Source organism: Bos javanicus, chromosome 24 (assembly GCF_032452875.1).
Source record: "Bos javanicus breed banteng chromosome 24, ARS-OSU_banteng_1.0, whole genome shotgun sequence".
NCBI lineage: Eukaryota > Metazoa > Chordata > Mammalia > Artiodactyla > Bovidae > Bos > Bos javanicus.
In genome coordinates, this window is record NC_083891.1 from 10,905,207 (window position 1) to 10,923,552 (window position 18,346).

Here is an 18,346-nt window from a genome sequence, read left to right on the forward strand (position 1 = left end):
TCTCATTCAATGCGATTCTTTTTTTAGTATGTTTGCACTTGTTTGAAAGAGGAACACAGCTGCTGCTCTAAGTAGGCCACTGGAATCTGCCTGTTATTATCACTAGGTCTGCTATGTTGTTATGTTTTATCTTTACAGATCACAATGCAGATTCATCTTTTACATATAGTCCTCACTTTTTTCTTTGCAATTTAATATTTTTACTTAAGTACTACTATCATTTATAAAGCCAGGAAAATATTTTATTATTGTACTAAATCATGAGTGGTCTCCACAGTTAAGAGCAGAGGAAAATACTGTTAAGGTCTTTTCAAGGAAGAAAAGTGAAAAGAAGCATGAAACCTAAACATCCAGCTGCCAAACCTGGACACACTGGAAGAGCACTAATTTCATGAGGTGGACAGTGATTTCCACAAATGCCTTCTAAAAACTAAAGGTGGGCCAGTCTAACTAATCTCCGTTGTGTCTGAGGAACCGAGAGCTAGAAGGGATGTTATAGAACTTGAGGTTCTTGGACCTAAAGATCCAAATAGGGAAAAAACAAAAATTAATATAAATGCATATAACTTAATATAAATATAAGCAACTAACAAGGGATTTAATCTCCAAACAGCTCAATCAAAAAAATGGGCAGATATAAATAGACATTTCTCCAAAGAAGACATACAGATGGCCAAGAGGCATGTGAAAGTAAGTCAGACAAATATCAAGTAATAGCACTTACATGTGGAATCTAATTTTAAAGTGATGCAAATGAACTTATTTATAAAACAGACTCACAGATCTCAAAATCAAACTTATGATTACCAAAGGGGAAACACAGGGATAAGGGATAAAATAGGGGATTGGGATTAATATATACACACTATAAAAGAGAGAACCAACAAGGACCTACTGTACAGCACAGGGAATTCCGCTCAGTATTCTGTAATAAGCTATATGGGAAAAGAATCTGAAAAAGAATGGACATAGATAGATGTAAAAACTGATTCGCTTTGTTATACACCTGAAGCAACATCGTAAGTCAAAAAAACAGTACTCCAATAAAATTAAAAAAACACACATGAAGGAAAATATTTATCTTCTAGGTTATCCAGCTACTATAAAATAAACATACAAATTACCTTTTATTAACATGTTTTGAAATCTGGTAAAGAAATAATAAGCAGTTTGCAATGGTCCAATCTTTTTCAAAACTGACTCTAGTCCTTTACATTATATTCAGAATTTAATTGGGAGTTACTTGCCATTTCTAATGAATTTCTAAGTTTTGGCCATCTATATGAAGCTATAGGAAAAAAATAGCTAGTGCTCATCTAGATTTGGTTAGCTGAAGGTAATAACTTCCATTTTCATGAGATTATTTCCACAGTGTATTAGTAAGTAGGTCTTACCTTGGTTAATAGGTTGAGAACTTGCTTTATCAATAATACTTAAAATTTACTGAATGCTCACTAGATGGTTGGTATGTGAATTATCATTTAATATCCACAACAGCCTTATGAGTTTAGCTATATTATTTTCTCCTTTGAGATTAAGAAGCTAGCCTTAGAAGAACTAATGCTCCCCCTGGTGAAGAGCTCGTATATGTTCAATCAACCAGTTGAGTCACTCAGTTGTGTCTGATTCTTTGCGACCCCATGGAATGCAGCACGCCAGGCTTCCCTGTCTATCACCAACTCCCAGAGCTTGCTCAAACTCATAGTATATGTTGGAGGCAGGCATAAAAGCTAGGTTTTACCTAACTTCATAAATCTTGCTTTTAAATATTATATAATTATGATTCTCATTGCTAAATTCTGCTTTTACAAAACTATAAATGAATTTACAAATTATATTAAACCCCAAGAAAACACAAGAGTACAGGCTCAGATGCAATATTAAATGCTTACTGTCCTTGCTGTAGGTAACTATACTTTGCCTTCACAGAATGTAAAAGAATAAATCCATTACCCAATGCCCATGTTGGACACCTTCCAATTTTTAAAAGGATGCTGCATAATCTCTTATAAAACTGCAATTCTAATATGAGTTATAAATCAAGCTTAACCACATAATAAAGTAATCATGGAAAAGTACAATTACATATGTAAATTCTTCTTGGGAAATTTTGCATTGCTGAAATTGCAATCTTTTAAGCTTTGCAAATAATAAAATGTAGTTTAAATCTTTTCTGAAATGAGGCAGGATGTAAAGTCATCATTTCTTTTTTTTATGCCCTCATATTCATTGGTCTTTTAAAAAAAATTATGATGTATTTCAAACACACAGGCAAGAATAAAGACTAACATAAAGAATGTTCATGTCTTAAGGAGTTAAGTATTAGATTCCACTGAAGGCCATGACTTCTAAAATAAGCATATTGTCAAAATAACATAGAAAAGATTCTCTCTAGTCTAATAGAGACTCCTGAACTCTAAAACAAATAGGCTGGAGCATATGGCAAATGTTTTTTAAAATCTTAAAAAAAAAAAAAAAAAACCATTTTAAACAGAAGCCATTTATCTTCACTGGTGTTTACAAAATAAAAATTGACAATTTCAGTTTTAAACATATCACTGGGAAGTGAGGCCAATGGTCATTCCTCTGTGAGCCAAACACCATGGGTTAGAATATCTGCATGTATCCTCAGAATGTATGAAAAGTTCTGACCACTGGCAGTTGTGACTGCTCTTACAGAAAAAGCATCGCAAATGGTACCTACCCAATAAGGTCAAGACACAGGCCAGAATCGCGATCAGCGCTCCGGTGCTGAGGCCAGCAGGGAGGACGTAGGCCTCAGCGTTGCAGGTCTGGGCGACCCCGTCTGCGTCACAGTCACAGACGCGGATGGTGAGGGTGTTGGTGCTGCTGAGTGAAGGCGACCCGCTGTCCACGATGAAGATTGGCAGGTAATAGACAGACTGCTCCTGTCTCCGGAAACCATTTCTCCTGGTGAGAATTGAGGCTGTGTTGTCTAGGGTGAAGAGAGCAAAAGTATAGAATACAAGATTTCTGATGGACCCTGTCCTACCAAATTTCATCTGACTTAAAGTCACTCTCTTTAGCTTCTTTTGAGCCAGATTTCCAAATACTGGTTCATTTGGATACATTTTTTAAAACTTACAACATGCTACATGGTTAAGACCAAAGAAACAGTTATAAAGTAAAACTGAACAGAAAACTGTTTATACATCATTTATCATATTAAAAGTGTATACTAGATATAATTTTTACAATCTTAAATTTCAAACCATATGCTTATAGAAAGGATAATAATGATTAACAGGTTAAATACTTTTTGCAATGTCATTGAAGAAATAGGTGAAATTTTCAATCCACCCTTTCTTTGACAATTTCTAAGCCCAATACAGAAACACTTATTTTAATTACACACTTTAAATAACACTTTTATTTTAATTAAAAAGAGTATGCAAAGATATTCAAAACAGAAATTGTTACATAATTTTTAAAAATCTATACGGTCCATAGCATTACCAAAACATCATGTATATAACATTTTATCAGTCATAAATTAGGCCATTTGAAATTCATTTATATTCAGTATTTTATTTCATCTAAACAATTAGTTACTGTGAAACTTTTAACAGTGGTAAGTCTGAATGACATAGCTGTATGATATAATTTTAATTTCTATATCAGAAACAGACTTTAAGTTACCTTACCTTAATTAATAAAGGAATTTCTGTGGTTTTAAAATTTATAGCAATTAATTAAAATACAATGGAAAAGAGGGAACGCCAGGACCAGAGTTTTATCTACTGTGCTTTAATATACAGTGTTATCAAAGAATTAACAATACTCTAATCAAAGAGCCAGCTGACATCTACTATCTCTAACAGCCCAGAAGAGCATACACTCATGAGACTGGAATTACAAATGTAGCAGGAAGAAAAGTGTTTGGTGTTCAGCTGGTAGGTTTCTATAAAAACAAATCTTTTATTTTAAAATGTATGAATTCAAGAGCGTTCATTTAAAAACACATGGAGTTGAAGGATATTATGTTGAGCATGTTTCTGTAACTTAACACACACACACCTCTAGTCTGCCTCCCAACTGATCAGATGTTATACATATTTATGACTCGATACACAAAGGTTTTTCAAAGTTGTAGATTTGTAATCTAACATGCCTGGCATCAAATAACACACACACACAACAAATTGGGGAGTACATGCTAAAATGTCCAATATCTGATATGTGATTTTTAAATTTATAGTAATGTTCCTATGATTGGGAAAGAGATCATAAAGTTCACCATGTTCTCTATGTACCCTCTAAAACGCAAGCCAACATATGAACTGCTCTTCCTTCTTCCTGGTCCTTATGTTTTCTTCCAGGATTCCCATAAGCAAGGGCTTGACTTGGGAAAACCTTTTAATTGTGTGGCTGGATGAATTCCTGGAAAATCCAACCCTTTTCGTTCTGTGCTGGTCCACAATCATGGTGGTACTGGCTGATGACATGTGGGGGAAATATTTAAGGCCCTCTGAGGCCTAAACTCCCCTCTGTGCAAGTGCTGAGAATGGCCTTTTCCAACTATGATGAAGGCAGAGAGTCTGGGATTACCCACACAGAGAATGTGCTTCCTTTTATGTTGCTAATGGGAAAAGGCAGTATCCTCATTAAGCAGAGAGCAGCATCAGAAAAAATATTTTCAAGAATTTTTGAGGCCAAAGCTGAATTTTCTCCAGTAAAACAGTTGGTGGCTTCAGATAAAAGCACTTGCAACGTCCATTGTCTGAAAGCAAGTCTTTTTACTAAGTCAGATTGGACTAACACATTCTACGTTTGGTTTTTCTGAAACTTGATTCACATATTAAAACTGAAAAATTACATTTTCTGTATTGTTGGGGTATATACTCCTCTCTGGTGGCTCAGACAGGAAAGAATCTGCCTGTAATGTGAGAGACCTGGGTTCAATCCCTGGATTGGGAATATCCCCTGGAGAAGGAAATGGCAATCCACTCCAGTATTCTTGCCTGGAGAGTCCCATGAAGAAAGAAGTCTAGCAGGCTATAATCCACGTGGTTGCAAAGAGTTGGACACAACTGAGCAACTAACACTTTGAACTTTTGATATCTCCTCTCTCTGTTTACACACACACACACACACACACACACATATCAAAGTTAGATAATAAATAGCAAGTTCTCATACTTCCTTGAAAAGTTTTTATGATTGTCTATATACTATCTATTGGAGAAGGAAATAGCAACCCACTCCAGTATTCTTGCCTGGAAAATTACATGGACAGAGGAGCCTGGCAGGCTATAGTCCATGGGATCACATAAGAATCAAACACAACTTAGTGACTAAATACACCATCTATATGGCTATAAGTGTGTGTGTTTATATAATTGAGCAAAACCAGAAACTAGCTACCGATGTTTGAAAACTATTTCTATAATGACCTTTATAAAACTGCTTTTCTTTGAAGCAGAGAAATGGGATTTGGAATGACAGGGAATTCGTTATTCCTTTTAAATTCTGTATTTCTTTGCATTAAGAGTATATTGTTTCCATGGATTACTTTTATGCTAAAAATGAAACAGTAACTGATGTTGACACTGAAAATACTATGTCAAAGGTGATTTAGGTTGAAATGTGTTAAGTCCAATTACTTTTCTAATGTCTCAAGTTATGCCTAGGTAATATAATCCTTACTAAGGCATTTAGCTGACCCTCAACTGATTAGATACTCTGGATAAAGAGCTTTGTATACAAAAAGGAAGCAAATAGCCAGAAATAAAAGACAGAGATGAATCCATCTTCTCCCCTCTTTGGATTTAGGCCTAAAATGATTTAAGTAGCAGTTTCTTCTTCATGACAGAAAATCCATAGATAAAAATTACTTGAGGGGCTCATTTCCCTTTAATTAATGTCCTTGCTGTTATGAAAAAGAAAAAAAAAAATCCCCATCAGCATTCCTGAGTGAGAAAAAGCCCTCTTGTTCAGAAAGCTCCTACCTGTTGCTTCCTCTGGTGACAACAGTTAAACCTTACCTTTGTTGTCTTTCAGTGAAAAGTTGTGGTTGTTCGTTGCATCCGTTGTTAAGCTGAAATAAAACTGGTGGCCGTTGGCTGGCTCGTCTTTATCGACAGCACTGACTTTCTGGATAACCTAGGAATAGACAGTGTAAAGCATGACAGCATGCTGTGCGCTCTGTGTTCTAAGCAGAGAACAGAGCAGCTTAACACTGGTGATAAATACCATCCTGCGCAGTGAGCTGGGGAAGGGTCAGGAGTACTGAAATGAGGACTTCCCTGGTGGCTAAGATGGTAAAGAATCTGCCCACAATGTGGGAGACCTGGGTTTAGGGAAGATCCCCTGCAGAAGGAAATGGCAACCCACTCCAGTATTCTCACCTGGAAAACCCCATGAACAGAGAAGTCTGATGGGCTAGAGTCCACGGAATCGCAAAAAGTCAGACACAACTGAGTAACTAACATACATACAGATACGAATGCAATCTAAAAAGGGCTCTGAAAATCAACTCATGTTCTTTTCAAAATTCGTATTTGAACTGACTTTTGTGAACCTCAGAAATAGCTGGTTACCTTATCAGAAACATCACAAGACACTGGCAATATGGATAAGCAGACCAAACCACAAGGAGCTACTACTACCACTGCGAAGTTACTTCAGTCATGTCCGACTCTGTGCGACCCCACAGACGGCAGACCACCAGGCACCCCCGTCTATACTCCACTAAATTCATGGAACTTCAAAGTATGTAAGCCCCGCTGTATAACGTGGGAAATGGCCCAATCGAGCTTCACATGCTATATTTCTCTTTAAAAAAGCCTAAGCCCTTAACATCTACCATGGCTTTTACAATGCTTACCTTTCTTCTGGAGGAATTTTTTCATCATCCCAATTAAACCAGAATTTGAAAGTTCCTTTAATATTAGTTTATGCTATACATCAAAGTGTTAGTTTTGCTGAAACATGCTGATGATATTTCATCTTAAAACTGGCAGGATTTCAAAGGCAAGTACCACTGGGTATTTTTAAAGAAATCACGAACAAGGAGGCTGGTATTCTGAAGCCTCTTACCTGGCCTGGCTGGGCGTTTTCACAAACAGTGGTCTCATAGTCCATGGCAAACTCAGGGGCATTGTCATTGATGTCAAGGATAGTGATTGCTACGTAGCCTCTTCCCACTTGAGATGGATTCTCTAGTAAAGAGGAAAAGATTTTCTCATTTACAGGCACACCTAGTTCTATTGTACTTTGCTTTGAATGTGCTTTGTAGAGATTGTGTGTTCTCCAAGTTGAAGGTGTATGCCAACTCTTTTTTTTTTTTTTTTTGCACTCAGACAATTCATTCAGTGGATTTATATTTATATATATCAAAAAATAGTTTTGCGTAGCTTCAGAGTTCCAATACATTTTTTTGTCAACAACTCTGTTCAGAACACAGTTTATTAAAAAAATATTTTTTGAACCAAGGCTTATTTTGTCATCTCCAGATCTCCAGAGGAGAATGAATCTGATAAGAGGATTGGGTTATATCCTCTGGGTATATGAGTGAAGCACAAGACTGAGTCACAATCATGTCTTACCAAGTGATTGGGTACACCTATTAACTTTTAGGCTAGAGAAATCTATTCGAAATTTGTGCCATCATTTTCCCATTTCTAGTATGTTATTAATGCTTCTTTTTACTTCATTATTTTATTTTTTTTATTTTATACTTTTTTTATTTTATAAGGTGTATGCCAACTCTTCATCAAACATGTGCATCAGTCCCATTTCTGCAATAATACCGGCTCACCTACCTCATGTCTCTGTCACATTTTGGTAATTCTCAAAATATTTCAAAACTTATATTTATTATGTGTTATGGTACAGATGATACCACCCTTATGGCAGAAAGTGAAGAAGAACTAAAGAGCCTCTTGATGAAAGTGAAAGAGGAGAGTGAAAAAGTTGGCTTAAAGCTCAACATTCAGAAAACTAAGATCATGGCATCTGGTCCCATCACTTCATGGCAGATAGACGGGGAAACAGTGGAAACAATGGCTGACTTTATTTTTCTGGGCTCCAAAATCACTGCAGATGGTGATTGCAGCCATCAAATTAAAAGACACTTACTCCTTGGAAGGAAAGTTATGACCAACCTAGATAGCATATTCAAAAGCAGAGACATTACTTTGCCAACAAAGGTCCGTCTAGTTAAGGCTATGGTTTTTCCAGTGGTCATGTATGAATGTGACAGTTGGACTGTGAAGAAAGCTGAGCGCCAAAGAATTGATGCTTTTGAACTGTGGTGTTGGAGAAGACTGAGAGTTCCTTGGACTGCAAGGAAATCCAAGCACTCCATCCTAAAGGAGATCAGTCCTGGGTGTTCATTGCAAGGACTGATGTTGAAGCTGAAACTCCAATATGTGGCCACCTGATGTGAAGAGCTGACTCATCTGAAAAGACCCTGATGCTGGGAAAAATTGAAGGCAGGAGGAGAGGGGGATGACAGAGGGTGAGATGGCTGGATGGCATCACCGACTCGATGGACATGGGTTTGGGCAAACTCCAGGAGTTGGTGATGGACAGGGAGGCCTGGCGTGCTGAGGTTTATGGGGTCACAAAGAGTCGGATGCAACTGAGTGACTGAACTGAACTGAACTGATGGTGACCTCTGATGTTCCTAATATTCTTACATCTGAAGGTTCAGATGACAGCAGTCTTTAGCATTAAAATATTTCTTAAGGTGTCAGCATTGTTTCTCTAGACATAATGCTATTTATTGCACACCTTACAGAGTACTGATTAGTGTAAGTGTCATATGCACTGAAAAACAAAACGTGACTCATCACTGTAATACTCACTTTAGTGCACGTGGCTGGCATTGAACCTGCAACCTCTGATCCCTGCTTGTGCTTAGACTAAAGCTATTACTCCAATGCCATCTTTCTTAAACTTATATTATGAACCATTAGAATCAATCAAAAATGTCTGCCTCTAAAGCACAAATCTAATAAGGAAATGACCATGTTTCATGTAAAATCTAGAATCATACATTGCAGATTTTAAAGGCAGCAAGAGAAATTCTGATCCAAATGTCATATACACACAGAGAGTGACAAAGAAGCCATGAATTTAAATATTATCCAATGTTAGAGCTCCTTTTGTATGAATATGTCTATAATATATACATATTACCTGTGTGTGTGTGTGTGTATATATATACACACACATCATATTATAAACATGCATACAATGTATTTGTGCATTGTTCTCAAAGTTTTTCTCATCAAGGACCAAAATTAGTTTAATATGAGAATGCACAAACTTGAGTGTCTGGTTAGAGACCAGTTGACTATTTTTGTAAGCTCCTGGACTAACCCATGTCAGCATAGATGCAGCAATGAACTGTGACCACAAGACAAGAAGAAAGCGTCTAAGGGTAAATTAGGCCCATTATTTTATGGTAACTTCATTCCATTAACTTTCTAAGTATTAGCAAACCAAGTTAGAAAATGTAAATATATTTCACACCTTGAAACCAGGGAGTTTCACAATTTTACTGAATTCAAACAAGTATCTAGTAAAATTCAAGTTGAAATTATAAACTCATGGCAGCCCATTCTCCACTCTCAATGTCCTCCATCCTAATTTAATGTTAAACCTTACAACTTACGGCTCTCCATTGCAAGGACTGTGATATTGTGAACAGCATTTGTCTCTCGATCCAAAGATTTGGCGGTTGTAATAACTCCACTGTTGGCATCGATATTGAAGTACCTCTCCAAATCTGTGTTTCTGTCAATTGAATACCTAATATTAAAAAATAAAAAAGCACTTCAATATTTATGTCTGATTATAATTTGCTCTATTTATTTTGTTAATTGCACATCAAATCACCAAATTCTGCTGACTCCACGATCTGTCACATTAACATAGAATATGCCTAGTTTAAAACTGCATCAGTGTTCTAGTTGATTCATCATCTGCTTGTCAGTAACCTCTGCTTTTCTGTCCAACAGTGCAAAATAAAAACAATCGTATAATTAGCATAATTATCTTCAAAGTAGATTTGAATATGCCATTATAAACTCCAAATAGTGGTTCCTAAAAAACATTTACAACATATTTAGTATCCCTGTTCATGATTAGAGGTCCCTCTAAAATGACATGTATGTAGACAACTCACCCATTCACATGTACTGAGAAACATCTTGTGTTTTAATAACTCCAGCCTGATCGTAACCTTTCTTCTTTTTGTATCTCTTACTCAGGGACCACAGACATGTTTCAAAGCAGAACTGTGCACCGTGCAGAAAAGGGAGCCCTGGTACACTGTTGGTGGGAATGTAAATTGATACAACCACTAGAAAAAACAGTATGGAGGTTTCTTAAAAAAAAAAAAAAAAGAACCCACTCCTGGCCATATATATGGAGAAAATCACAATTTGATAAGATACAGATACCCGATATTCACTGCAGCACTATTTACAATAGCAAGACATGGAAGCAGCCTAAATGTCCATCAAAAGAGGAATGGATAAAGATGTGGTGTATACATTCAATAAAGTATTAATCAGCCATAGAAAAGGACAGAATAATGCCATTTGCAGCAACATGGATGAGCCTTAGAGATTGTAATACTGAGTGAAGTCAGATAGACAAATATCAAATGATACAGCTTATAATCTAAAAAAAGTACAAATGAACTTTTATAAAATAGAAGGTAGAGTCACAGAGGTAGAAAACAAACTATGGTTACCAGGGGAAAAGCATGGAGGAATAAATTGAGACACTGGGATTGATATATACACAATATTATAAAATGGATAACTGAGTGCCGAAGAATTGATGCTTTTGAACTGTGGTATTGAAGAAGACTCTTGAGAGTCCCTTGGACTGCAAGGAGATCCAACCAGTCCATTCTGAAGGAGATCAGCCCTGGGATTTCTTTGGAAGGAATGATGCTGAAGCTGAAACTCCAGTACTTTGGCCACCTCATGCGAAGAGTTGACTCACTGGAAAAGACTCTGATGCTGGGAGGGATTGGGGGCAGGAGGAGAAGGGGACGACAGAGGATGAGATGGCTGGATGGCATCACTGACTTGATGGACGTGAGTCTGGGTGAACTCTGAGAGTTGGTGATGGACAGGGAAGCCTGGTGTGCTGCAATTCATGGGGTCACAAAGAGACACGACTGAGCGACTGAACTGAACTGAATAAGGACCTACTATGTAGTACAGGGAACTCTACTCAAAACTCTGTAATGCTCTACATGGGAAAAGGATCTAAAGAAAAAAAAAATGGATATATGTATAACTGAACCACTTTGCTATATATCTGAAACAACACTGTAAATCAACTATAATCCAATATAAAATAAAAATCTTTAAAAATACCTCAAATTACATAAACATTTTGGTGTGTTAAAGCCTTTTCTCAAAATATCTGCAATCCAAACATTAGTGAAAAACTACTGCTCTACTTGTATTCTTATTCAATTATGCTTTTTTTTTGTTCCATATACAAAATTCACCCTTTTCTCATTAATGACTATCTTCAAATGCACTCACAGTCTTTCTACTTGGGTGAAATAAGGACTGTCATTTAAAAACAAATGAATGAACAAATAAACACACACCCAATTTCAGAAAGTATTCTACGTTTCCTGAGTACTTTATTGGTGACTATTAAATAGAATCATGTACTACTACTCAGCTCTATAACAAGATGCCAGGAACTAAAAAGGAAAGAGAAGACATCAAAAAATGTTAGCAAAAAATTGACCACAAACCAGCAAACATTACTGTCTTTATGCAGCAACAGGTATTTGGGTATTCAGAATATTAGAAAGCTATCTAATGGATCCGTTTTGTTGATGGCATAGGAGACAAGATTACCAGCTAAGAGAGAAAGGAAAAGGTAGTTTGAGGAGGAGAGAGAAAATTCCTTTTTTTAGAAGAGACCAAAAATACATATACTAGGGAGAGTATCAGAGAAGGCAGTGGCACCCCACTCCAGTACTCTTGCCTGGAGAATCCCAGGGGGAGCCTGGTGGGCTGCCATCTATGGGGTCGCACAGAGTCGGCCATGACTGAAGTGACTTAGCAGCAGCAGGGAGAGTATAATGGAATAAGCTATACATTGTGGATTGCTCCTTTGAGACTTATGTCCATTAATTTAATGTGAAGCCAGTCATCCTATTTGTCTGTGTTGCTTGTCTGAAGATGTATGTAAAGGAGAGGGTTGGGTTTAGCCAGTTATGGACAATCAAAGGAGAAGAGGAGGATAGACTCAGATATCTACATAGGAGGAATGATAAAGAAGACCCACGGTCTCTAAGCTTGTAAGAGGGAACTGAGGAAATAAGAGAAGGCAGACTGCCATGACATGGTAGCATCACCAAGCGGGAGGACTTTCTCAGGATCCAGAATTGTTGCAGTGGGAGGTAGTGGACAAGAGAGTAGATGCTTGAAGTAGATTTTCAACAGCAGCTCAGGTTAACAAGACAAGGGTATGTTCATAAGAATCTATGACAAAACTGGGGCAAAGAAACAGATCATTAAAGTCAAAAAGACTAAGAAAGTGAGAGGCCAGATACTAATCATCATGCCAAAAGTGATGGTAGAGAAAGACAAAATAATCTGAGTACTAAAAGACTCAACAAATCAGTGTGATTACTGTATATCTGGTGGTGGATAGCAACAGGAAAGGTTTTGAGTCAAGTGTGGTGATGCATTCTGCCAAGAGTTGAGAGTTTGGAAGGGAAAAGACAACTACTTTGCAAACGGTAATGGCAGTACAAAGGGTACTCACCCTCACCTCCAGGATCTGTGCTACATGAAACATGAGAGGAAAAATGCATCTCAACTGAATGTCCTTATAGCCTCTACTTACCATCTATTTATTGCAGCTAAGTGTCAAATCAAGACATTCTATTTAACCTGTCTGTCCTATCTGCTGACCTCAAGAACATTTTTCCTTGGGTTTGGATCCTTTTCTATCTATACAGCTTTACTGGACTCAAAAACACGTGTTTTTCATTAAAAAAAAAAAAATTCTTCCATTTGTGTCGATTTCTTTTTGGGCCTCCATTCTGTCAAATCCATTGTTGCCTTCTCTCTTCTTACTTTCTATGTCATCCAAGTTTCCCACGATTGACCACTGACACCTCCTTAAAACACATTCTCCTTTTGCCTTTATTAATATCATGTATTCTTTGGTTTTCTCCTACATTACTGCCTGCCCTTTTCAGGACCTCAGTTGGTTTACCCTCTCCTCCGTGATCTTTAATTACTTCCCCCAAAACCTTTCCCACACATCCCCTTCTCTTTGAAAAAAAACATTTTTCCTTCCATCTTATATGGCCCTGTAGATTAAGTCAATTCTATAATTTTGATGACCTGTACATTTATATAAAAATCTCCTTGGCCACCCAGACTTACTGAATTACTTGCTTAGTAGAAGCAGACATAAATAAACAATGTGAACTGAAATGTGACATTCTCGGACTGCTTTTCTGTCTCCTAAGGTCTCCCACATCACCTCCTCCCTCCCTTTTTACCACCTGAGCAAATGACATCACCTGTCACGTGGATACTCAAGCTAAAAACATAGATTTGTTTCTCTCTCTTGTCCCTGCGTCAATTTGTCAGGATCTACTCTCAAGTGCAGTCATTCCAAGCTACCACATACGAGCTTAGATTCTGCATTATTCTACTTTTTATCAGCATGCTTCCATTCTTACCGTCTCCAATCTACTTTCCACACAATGGCCATGCAAACAAGAACAGACAAATTTTCTGTGACATAGAAAAGCCAGATCTTCTCTGAAATGTTGCTTTAGTCAAACCAGTTTATGCCATTATTTCATATTATTAATATATTCTCTATATATATACCTGCAACCATATACACATATATTATATATCTAATTCAATGATAATAGAATGATTAATATTAATGTTTGACAAAAGAATATAACTTAATATCCATGCATCAATGGAGTCAATACTAAAAACCCTGAATTGTTCATTTTTTTTTTCAGTCAACTGTGGTAATGTTAGCATATTCAGGAACAAAGTAACTTCTAGATTCTTACAAAGCAAAAAGGCCTTGAACTTGCCACATAGCTCTCTAAATAAGTTCATGTAATTCCTCACAGACTAAAGTTAATAACTAAAACATCTGGCTCTATTATCAATAGTCTCAAAGCTTCCCAGGTTTAGAATAAAGGACATTAAACTCAAGAATTCATTTAATATGTAAAATATCTCCAATTTCTGTTCACCTCATAGAAAAACCCCTAAATCTTTCAGGAACAGAGTTATCACCTATGCCTCTATAAGTCTGGAAAGAATGGATACTAGAGTTTCTATTATCCAAATATTAATCATTTCTAAATCATAAACTCTGTAGCTTCCACTTATAACTGTGTGGTAGCTCTAGTTTTAACTCGCATCTGTTGTTGTTATTTAGTTGCTCAGTCATACCCGACTCTTCGACCAGATGAACTGCAGCCACCAGGCTCCTCTGTCCATGGGATTTCACCAGGCAAGAATACTGGAGTGGGTTGCCATTTCCTTCTCCAGGGGATCTCCTCTACCCAGGGATCAAACCCACATCTTCTGCATTGGCCAGTGGATTCTTTACCACTGACCCACCAGGGAAGCCCTGTAACTCTCATTTAGCTCTCACTAAATAGCCATACACACACACACACACACACACACACACACACACACACACACAAATATATATGGTATTTGATAATTTGTGAATCATTTGGATATTCTTATGTCTCCCTTTCACTCATTCACATATTCAGCAATTAATCTGGAGAATGTGCCTGTGATACTCTACTTCAGGAAATATGGTATGTAAGTAAAATATTTTGAAAGACAGCAATTTAAAAGAAGTATTCAGGAGGAAACCAACAAATTGCTGTGCTCAAGTAAGATGAAGGGAACGAGGGCAAGAGTGGGGAAGAGAAAGAGGAATTAACTTGAGAAGAGATGGAAGACTCTGGCAGGGACCAGGAATAGACAAAGAATAGTTATTCTACTTCTTAACCACAAGGACTTGGGATCCCCAGCATTAAAGGGGTCCCTAGTTTCTACCAGCCCCTCTGGATATGCAAAAAGCAGGAGTTTCTGTATGAGACATTAGTTAATGATAAAGTTACCTAAGGGGAAAAAAAAATTCCTTAACCAAGAGAAATAAAATATAGCACTTTTTAGAGTGAGTGGTACAAATTGTCTCTGAATAAGTCTGGGAGGGCTGAGTGAGGCCAAGAGAGAAAAAAACACTCTGAAGAAGTTCAGAGCTGCACGCTCTTTGTAGCTCTGGATCTACTGGTTTGGGGACAGAGAAATACAATTGCCAATTAGAGGCTGAACGGGAAAGGAAAGGACTGGTGTTTCTCTAATCATGACCCAAAGTTATCTTTAATGCAACTTCTGCTGCAGTTAGTGGTGACTGCACATTCACAATGATCCTTCTAGTTTCTATAAATTACAGCCGAAAATACTTGACCTCCTTCACTGGAGGTTGGAGCGACCAATTAAAGAGATCGCTTCCATATTTTTGCAGCACCAGCAGTTAAGGTTTGTGCTCTCTGTATTTATTATGCAGACGCCTCAAAAATCTCAATATCCAGTTTCAATCCTTTTCCTGAGATTTCATAAACTACCCCAAATACCGGCAACATCTTCTGTTAAAGGTCAGTATATCCAAAAGCAGATTCATTAACCTTTCCCCCAACAGTCCCTCCCCCTAAATAGACTAAGAATTTAAAATATATACATTGTTTCCTAATCCTCAAACAGCTATGTAAGGTCATGTAACACACTTTCACTTGCATGCCTAATGTTCACCTGCCCTTAATTCTTATTCATAGAAACCTGGTTATGTCAGAGGCAGGCATGTGTCCAGCTGAAAAACTACACTAGCTAGCCGCCCTGTAGATGCAGTATCCTTACATCTGTGGGCTGACCATGGCTCAGACAGTAATGAATCTGCCAGCAATGCAAGAGATCCAGGTTCAATCCCTAGGTAGGGAAGATCCCCTAGAGAAGGGAATAGCTACCCACTCTGGTATTCTTGCCCGGAGAATTCCATGGACTCTTAGCAAATGAGATGCAAAAGAAAATTTACAGGTTGGGCATCATTCCAAAACTCCTTTAAGGATAGGAGACAACTGCTAATTCACCTGGCATTTGATTTTGCCCCTTCCCCTCTATCTCACCTTGGATACGAACACACTAGAGAGCAATCCAAAAAGCATCTTGTAAATACAAGGTGATGAGTGCCTGGTATAAAAGGCCAAACCCTTGATGACATTATCCTGCCTATTTGTCATTCTTTGATTGCCTGGTACCAGACTTCTCATTGATACGTCATTAGTGTTAAGCTTTGTTCCTACCAGCCAAACACAATTTCTAAGGCAAGCAGGTACCATTACTGCTGTAGTTAAGGACTGGACATTAAAGTCTCACAGCTGATTGTTGATGGAGCCAAGATTTAGAACGGTGTTTGTCTGTGTCATCTTTCCAGTAAGTACCATATTGCCTGTAGATGAGCTTTTAGTCTCTGCTACCTACATTTCTAGAATTCAGCTTTACATTATTTTTGTCCACTGCTCTACCTAAAATTCTAAGATAGCCACACTGATGTATTAATGGAATAAATGACAATATAGCGTGTATCTCCATTTCGGTGACTTTCCTCGTGTAGGTCCTTCTTTACTCTGATCTTTCCTCCTTCCAATTATTGTGCTCCTACTATTCCTTGATGAAAATCCTCAGGCAGTAAAGCACCAAGCCACCCCAATTACTGGATTGGCCAAATGCTCATTCGGGTTTTTCTGTAAGATGTTACAGAAAACCCAAACAAACTTTTGGGCCAACCCAATACTTGAGAAATCGCGCCTTTTTAAGGCTTGTGGTATATATGACTCAGGAATTTCACTACAAGCTCTCTGTGCTATTTATATATGCCGCCATGAACCACAGACTGGGCATTTAAAAGGTAATATTTATAGCCAGGACCCTGCCACAAACCTATTGTATCAAGTTGGACTTTTCATTCACCATTTGTATTCTTTATCTGAAAAATGAGAATATTTTAAAAAATGGTTTCTCATTTCCAGATTTAACATTGGAATTTTTTTCTAAGTTTTTGCTAAGATCTCTCCTCCTGCTAGATAGCAAGTGGGCTGGGATTGTGTCTTCTATATCTGAATATCCCCAGTGTTCTGCACATCTGCGACAATATCAATCCTAAAAAAATGCCTGTAGTTATCGGTGCTGCTGTTCAATAAGCTATGGAGATCGATTAAAATGGTCCTCTCCGTATTCACAAGCAGCATGGTTGTCACCCAGCTATTGAGATGCACGTTGATAGTCACAAAGGGAATATGGAGGTGAGCAGGCTGGATGAGCACAAAGGCTTCTGTGCTACTCCCTGGGGGGAAAAGGTAACATAATAAATAGGCATCGACAAATCTGATCAATAGAAATAATTGAATCATTTGAATTGAAGCCTTAATCTCTTAATTTACGCATGCATGTGTGTGTGTGTGCTGCTGCCAGCAATGTACAGGTTTTGATACAGAACCTGCTAAAATCTTAGAACCACATTTTCTAACTGTGTGACTGGAGTCATGTTTGTTTATAAACTGTGGAATGTTAATGCTTGCCTTCTAGGGCTTTAATGAGAAATAAATTACTTCAAGATAAGTTGTTGTTGAGTTCAGTACTTAGCGATGCCACTGTTTGCAGCCTCCTCCCCATTTTCTAACAAAGGTAACTCAGTTTTCCTTCAGGAATTTCAACCTTCTCAATCTCACGCAACTTTGATGGGCCTCACAATGAAGAGGTCCAGGACTTCCTGGGTAAGAGGACACGTGTCCTAAGACAGGACCCCCCATAAAAACTTTCTTAAACAGAGCCATGAGGGGAAAAAAAGTGGCCAATGTCTCGTCCTCTGTCACATTCATAAGACACTGTCCGCGCATTCTTGCTACTCATATTTATAAAGAAACCTTCCTCCTCTCTTTTCGAAAGACTGGCTGTTCAACTTTCCCTTTAATTCTGTGAGAAATTCACATGTAATTTAGATTAAAATAATATGTACAAATATATGCATGTATACAAGCCACTGAAAATACAGTGAATTATTCAAACACCCAACTTGTGCTCAGACTAGTCACACTACACACTGTAATATCTGATACTACCTTATCACCTTTTATCAGAGGGAATATCAAAAGAGCCTACTGGTGAGTATTATTATGATCCTTGAACATAAACACAACTCTAGTTCTGTATTTGGATTGTTAGAAATGCCCAAAATGATCCCCATTACTTTTTTTCTTAAG

General features: G+C 37.6%; 1 protein-coding gene across 1 annotated transcript in view; it reads right to left on the reverse strand.

Moving 5' to 3' along the window:
- Positions 1-18,346, reverse strand: part of CDH7 (cadherin 7) — a 147,962-nt gene that overhangs the window by 13,066 nt on the left and 116,550 nt on the right. Inside the window, exons 8-11 of the mRNA XM_061399565.1 lie at positions 9,644-9,780; positions 7,060-7,181; positions 6,006-6,123; positions 2,705-2,956 (exon numbers count right to left, since the gene is read on the reverse strand). Of these exons, the coding sequence (XP_061255549.1) occupies positions 2,705-2,956; positions 6,006-6,123; positions 7,060-7,181; positions 9,644-9,780 (629 nt within the window). The remainder of the gene's footprint in view (positions 1-2,704; positions 2,957-6,005; positions 6,124-7,059; positions 7,182-9,643; positions 9,781-18,346) is intronic.